The sequence below is a fragment of the Notothenia rossii genome (genome assembly GCF_949606895.1).
Source record: "Notothenia rossii genome assembly, chromosome: 6".
NCBI lineage: Eukaryota > Metazoa > Chordata > Actinopteri > Perciformes > Nototheniidae > Notothenia > Notothenia rossii.
The window spans coordinates 26,706,565-26,713,579 of NC_136909.1; the positions used below are offsets into that span (position 1 = coordinate 26,706,565).

General features: G+C 41.9%; 1 protein-coding gene across 1 annotated transcript; it reads right to left on the minus strand.

Moving 5' to 3' along the window:
- Positions 1-485: 485 nt before the first annotated feature.
- Positions 486-5,251, minus strand: LOC307042741 (zinc finger protein 862-like). Its single transcript, XM_079686812.1, has 13 exons — positions 5,220-5,251; positions 4,360-4,425; positions 4,006-4,213; positions 3,717-3,887; positions 3,258-3,433; positions 3,003-3,175; positions 2,449-2,618; positions 2,124-2,362; positions 1,776-2,033; positions 1,463-1,669; positions 1,003-1,221; positions 775-927; positions 486-670 (listed from the first exon to the last, which is right to left on the minus strand). Exons 1-13 carry the CDS (start codon positions 5,247-5,249, stop codon positions 491-493), a joined length of 2,250 nt encoding a protein of 749 aa, XP_079542938.1. The 5' UTR covers positions 5,250-5,251; the 3' UTR covers positions 486-490.
- Between the last annotated feature and the right edge of the window lie 1,764 nt (positions 5,252-7,015).

Sequence of the window (7,015 nt, forward strand, 5' to 3'; positions counted from 1 at the left end):
GTCCGGGGGTATGCCCCCCCGGAAGATTTGTTTTTACATTTTAATATAAAATGCTTCAATCTGGTGCACTTTGAGCACACAATGACTAGAGACTAGATCTAACTCTAAACACCCATATGAAAAAGATCGTTTTACATTTTAATAATCAAATAATTGAACATACCAATAAACTACCATAGCCAATAACACATATGTAACTTATTTTATTTTTGTTGTTCATTTACATCACTTTCATCAGGCAATTTTTTAGTTTAATATCAGGTGTCAAAAGAGCATGGCACCTAGTAATGAATGTGCCAAATGTCTCCACTCCGTTCCACTGCCCCAGTGACTTGAATATCTTGGGTTCTGCCAAGGGGTTTACTTCCTTAGTTTTTCTCTCATATGTCATTTGTCCTGCCTTGTTTCTTGATCCATATATGTTTTCTTTATACTCTATACATAAAATGATGTTTTTTTTATGCTCTATACATAAAATGACTCACTCCATTTAGTGATGATGGCACAGTTGGCATCCTGCCTGAGAGCACTTTATTTTTCTGGGGGTCTTAAAGAATAGCTCTAAGGCTCTCCTAAAGGGAAAGTCTCTGGTTGGGGGGCCATTGATGCTCAATCGCATACAGGTGGCAAGGTGTTCCCCCTGCAAGCGATTTCTCAAGTCAGTCTTCACCTGTAAATACAAACATAATAATCAACAGACGAGTGGATGTGGAGCCCATGGGGTTGAGATTTGAATAAAGTCAAATAATGATATCATTTGTTCAAGTATCCTACCCGGTTCAATGTTGAGAAATCCCTCTCACAGTTTACACTGGAAACTGGGATGGTCAGGCCAATGGCAGCCAGCTTGCTCAGAGATGGGTAAAGCAGCCCCCATTCACCCACCTCTGATGCCAGTTCCTGCATCACCTGCTGCTGATCCAAGTCCTGAAACACAACATGAACATCAATCCAGGCTATAGAACTCCTGAAAAGGAATGTTACTGTAATTCATTATGATACCTTGAATGGCCCAACTATCAGCTGCTGTTTAAAAGAGGACCATTCCTGCAGCACCTCATTACAGTCAGCCTGTAGAAATTTGCCGGCAAGGAGCTGCACATTGGCCTCATCTCCAGTTGCTGCCTGAGGGCTCAGCGCATGGAAGGCCCCTAAAAGGTCCAGATTCTGGAACCTCCTCTCCAGGCTCTCCAGCAGGCCATCGAAATATGGATCCATCACCTAACCATAACAGCAACAGATTATTAAACTGAAACTTGTGTCCATATTCAAACCACTTAATAGGCATCTAGTATTAACAGGATCCTCCCTCTTAAGCACCTTTTGTATTATTGTTTGCTACGATTGCACTTTGACTTTAGCTCTAGATTATGCTCTTAGTCGCTTGTTTAGAAAGGAGATACACTTGTGAGTTCTGGTGAGTAGAAGCGTCTGCTAAATGCTAAATCCAAAACAAACATACCTGGCTCCTGAACCGGGCCCAGAGCTCTTCCCTGGTCAGTCCCTTTCTTGTCCCCCTCTTGTTCCTCTCCTCCTCATGGACAATACTGTAAGCCCCAAGTCCCGCAGGGTTGTCCAGGTCTGCGTGGAGCTTTGAAAGGAAAGACCCTGGTGGCTGATGGTCTCCAGCATCTTTAATTGCTCGGAGGCAGGCCATTGTCACAGGGACCTAATAACAAAGACAGAGTAGGTGTAAATGCAGCAGCAGCAGATATCTGGTTAGTATGAGCAGTGTATGGACAGTGGTGTCAAAAATAAAACATTGGAAAGTATACCTGCACTTTCAGAGCAAGGAAGTTGACATTTTCCTTCTGGAACAGCCTTGACAGCCTGCTGATATGTGGCAGCACATCTGCTTGCAGGTAGACCGATGCCACAAAGCGGTAGGTGGCCAGAAAGCCATACAACCCCTTGGCTGTTGGGCATTTCTTATGCTCCGTCTCCTCAGCCAAGGCTGCCAGGACAGCGGTCAGGTTCCGCTGTAGGTTGGAAACAGCCATGGCTTGCGAAAGCCAGCGTGTGTCCTTCACTTCCTAAAAATATTTAGAGCCACAAGATGAAAGCATATTAAGTCATATCAGGTGCCTCCAAATATGGAAGATGTTTTTTCCCTTTTAAATTACCTTCACTTTCAAGTTATCCAGGCCCAAGCACTCTGCTGCAGCCTGGAGTACAGCTGTGCGATTCGCACTGTTCCTGAAGTACAGGTGTAGCTGCTGTAGAAGGTCCCTGAAAGAGTTCATGTAAGCCACTCCTGATGAGGCGTCCTTGCAGCACAGGGCGAGGCGGTGTGCGGCACATGCAACCGACACCATCCATGGGAAGGTGTCCTGTAGCTGCTTGGCCACTCCATTCACTCTCCCTGTTTCAGGACAAACATGTTTTATGTCATGTTTTAGTTTTTAAGCTGCAGTGAATATCAACCTTGTTTTTGTTGGTAGTTCATACCAGTCATAACAGCTGCTCCATCTGTCCCCAGGCCATAAATCCTCTGGGTGGGAATGTTCTTTTTTGTAAGGATCGTTCTTATTGCCTTGACTATGGTGTCAGCTCTGCCATCGCTGACTGTCACCAGGTCCAGAAATTGGCTGTAAAGCAGCCCATTTTTGTCCATGTATCTGATGAACATATTAAACAGTCAGACTGACTCAACAGATGTAGGTCTTTGGGATAAGCCTTATTTGTTTATTATTACTACCCAATCAGTGGCGGTGGAATATGTTGTTGTCCCGATCAGATTCAATCCAGACTACGTGAAAGAACAACAAGCTAGCAACCGCCAACCAACTGTGATTGGTTTAAAGAAATAGAGCGTTTCCCCCGGAGCCCCTCTGTCCCCGAGTGGTAATGAGTCCAGCCAGACTTTTCTTCAGCGCTGGCACAGTGTAAACGAAGTGTGGAGATAGGTCTGGCTATGCAAGACTATATTAAACATAATAAAGACACGTCAATCAAAATTATTTTAAGTCTTAATTGTTGTCATTCTTGGAATAAAATTATACCTAACGTGAACATCGAGCTGCTTCTTCACAGACACACCTGTGGTCTCGTCCACCTCAAGCCCAATTGCCACAGAAGCACTGATGTTTGCCAAGATAGGCTCTTCAACGACAGTGCCCAGGATTTCTAACATCTCATCGATGATTCGGTGAGATGTGTAGTTGGTCCTCCCGATCTTAAAGAAAACAAATGCACTTAAGATTAAATATTGCACACTTTTTTTGTGATGAAGTTGATTAAAGAAAGCATTAACTTACCTTTAACTTCTCAAAATACTGGCAGCCAAGTAGTTCTGCGAGCTCCAAAAGGTCAGCATAGTTCGTATGGTGAGCATGTTCTTTTTTCGTGAGGTGGTAGAGGCACTTAAAACCACCAATCACCGCTTCGTGTTCAAGGGTGATAACTGGGTCAAAGGCGACCAGCACTGAGGACCCTGTTGAAAGGTAAACAAAAATAAAAATAAAAATTGTAATGTATTATAGCCTACTGTGTTGTTTGTACTATGTTGACCTGCTGAGGGACTGCAGATGAAAACTAGCTTAGGTCTACTAGCTAAATCTGTCACATTTACATTGATGTAAAACCTGATATGTTGATTAATGTGCATTCTTTTCTTTAAAATAAATAAACTGAAAAAAATAAACTAAACCAGAGAGTTTTGTGAATAATAAGCTAAAAATAAGATACAGTAGGCCTACAGAATTAGTGAATTTTACCTTGAATCAGTGCGGCGTGTGCCATCACACTCTCTTGATGGTGCCGAGTGGCAGCATGCTTATCAAGGTAGTCGCTTCGGAAAAGCATGCACCCAACCTCAATAAATGGCCGTGTAGACACCCCCCGCTTCGGTGCTTGCTTGTGTTGGCGGCACAAGCGGCAGAACATTCCTGTCGGGACAAGATCTTTGATATATATTTATTTTCTTTAAGAGGTTTTGGCTACTGTATGATCGTTAAAACATCTGAGAGATCAAGCCCCTAACTGCTCCATATGTTAGATTCTCACCATGGTTAGCTATGTTGTACAGCCAAGGTTTGAACCTCGGGTCCTCCATCCACCCTGGATCAAATCCTGATTGCCGGTGCCTTGCTCTTTCTGATCCTCCTACCTCTGACCCTCTGACAGCAGCAGCAGTTGCACCTTGCTCCTCTCTTCTATCCTGACCTGCTCCTTCACCTCCTCTGCTCTGGCCTACTCTCATCGCATGTCCTGTCTAGTACGAGATATCAGTCAATACAATTGTAAATTTAAACAACTACTTAAAAACGATTTCCCAAAAAGTGTGTATCCATTTGCTCCCCTTTCAAAACATTGCTGCCAGACAACAGAGACCCACCTCCCTAACTTCACCCAACTAACCTCCTCCTCATCACCACGATCATCACTTCTCTTTCGTTTGCTGACAAGCCAGCCTTTTAAACTCATCTGAAAATAACATAAGATGTGATGAACAATCTATTACACTGGGTGTTAACTAGCTTTATTACATGGCTTAGTTGAATACTCTATTCTGATTGGTCAATTCAGAACACGTGACACGTTGTTAATCCAGAACAGACAGACCGCTGTCAAGGACTTATTGACCGTTGTTAAGGACGCTTACAAAGAACTTCGGTCGATTTAACTGTATACAGTATGGCCAAGTATTTCAAACTGGGACAAGAAAAACAGCGGAGAATTAACGGGGCAGAAACCCTCCTTTTTACGCAACGGTCCAGACATAGACATCAAACGGCGACACATATTCAGTTGCCAGTTACTTTGGCATTAGGGCAGGGATATCTAGATACTTTCCAAGCTTTGACATAATGAATTGTGCTACTGTTAAAGCAAGCAGCGATGTTTTCAAATCTGTAATCAGAAAGCTCCTCAAAAACGCTATCGAAGCAGTTCCTGCCGTTGCTACGTTAGTTCAAACAGTAACAAAGGACTATTTTTCTTAGCGGATGCATGTCATTTTAAATAAATAATAGCGTACTATTTTTTAAATCAATAAAAACATTTTCTAAATCTATAAAAGCATTTCAATTAATATTGGGAGTCATATCGTTACTTTGTTGAGAATGTGGCCATGTAATAAGCGGGATAATGTGCAGCGACTTATCCCTTACAAACTAGCTAAGTTAGCTAGATGTAATTCATTCTTAACTGTAGGCTTTTATCAAAGTATTAATTTACTTAATCTAAATGTAACAACATTTTAAATTATAATAACTTACATTTATGGCGTTATGACCAGGGGTGCACATAACTTTTTTGGCCTGGAACTCAAAGGAGCACCTGGAGATGTGACTTGGTGCTCACCAAATATCGCGACCCGTCTCGCAGAATGAATAAAACAGGGATACATGGATAACTTATTGCGATATAAAATGTATTCATAAATAAATATGAATTAACACATTATGGTGTGTGTGTTAGTCTGTATAATCAGTAGTGTAGGTGAGTGGATGTGTGCAAAGTATGGTGTGTGAAGGTGTTGGATGGAAAACAAAATAAAATAAATCAAATTACTGCTCTTGTAATTAACACTGTTCTAAAACACACTGAAATCAACTGACATCCTCACATCAATCATCTCTTTAAGCATTGAATGTCTGTTCTTTTAACACTGAAATCAACTGTCATCTTTTTAAGCACTGATGAAGAATGTGACTCTCTATTCTGTTAACACTGAAACACTGAACAATAACTCAAACTGACTGCCCTTTAACCACTGCAATTAAATGTTGGTTCTGTAAACACTAGAACAAACACTGAAACACTGAAACATAACTTAACTGACTGCCCTTTAACCACTGCAATTAAATGTTGGTTCTGTAAACACTAGAACAAACACTGAAACACTGAAAAATAACTTAACTGACTGCCTTTTAACCACTGCAATTAAATGTTGGTTCTGTAAACACTAGAACAAACACTGAAACACTGAAACATAACTTAACTGACTGCCCTTTAACCACTGCAATTAAATGTTGGTTCTGTAAACTCAGGATAAAACACTGAAACACTGAAAAATAACTCAACTGACTGCCCTTTAACCACTGCAATTAAATGTTGGTTCTGTAAACACTGGAACAACTGACTGGCTCTTCTTTCAGCTCAGTTTAAAGCTACAATCTCTCCATTTATCTTTTTATTCTACAAGCTGGACATCATCATCCTCACTGCTCTCTTGACTGCTGCTATCACTGTCCTCAATTTCAACCATGGCAGCTGCTGATGTAGGCCTACTCCTCTCCCTCTGGTTGAGCCTACGATCAGCTGTTTGCATCCACAAGTCAATAGCCTGCTTTGGGTCAAAGGTCTCTGTTGTCAACTTAGACAGGTGGATGTGCATCAGGGATGACAGGCGACAGTCTGACAGGCGGGATCTGTACTTGGTTTTAATAATGTTAAGGTGTGAAAATCCTCTCTCACATGCAGCACTGCTTAAAGGCAGTGTAAGGGACAACACAAGGACTTTCTTAATGTTAGAGTAATTCTCTGGATTGCCTGTCTTCACAATGTTGACCAAGTCATACACAGAGGAGGCTGCTAAACGTTTTCCTGCTTGCTTTAAACGCATCCATTCACTTAGAATGGAGTCTCTGTCAACAGACATGCTGGCCTCATAATTCTGGAGGATGCTTTTAAGTGTTGTGTTGCCAAAACTGTGGAGGTCTTTCCTTTCCTGAGGCCAAGTTGAAGGATCAAAAATTAGAAATTGGTCACATGACTTAAGGGATTCATATCTGGTTTCAAACTCTTGAATTAAACCCCTCAGTACATTATTCTTGTCCCTGTCAGCATCAGCATTTGCAACACTTTGTTTCCTGTACTTCCCATCATCACTGTCAAGCAGAAGTGTCAGCTGGCCAACAGCTACCATGAGCTCATCTTTGCATTCACCGATACTCAGCTGATCTCGCTGGAACTTGAGAGAGAGCCCCTGTAATATCTTCCCAATATCAAGCATGTTGGCTAGGAAACAGTGAAAACGCTCTGTGCAGACATGCTTTAGGTCACTGTCATC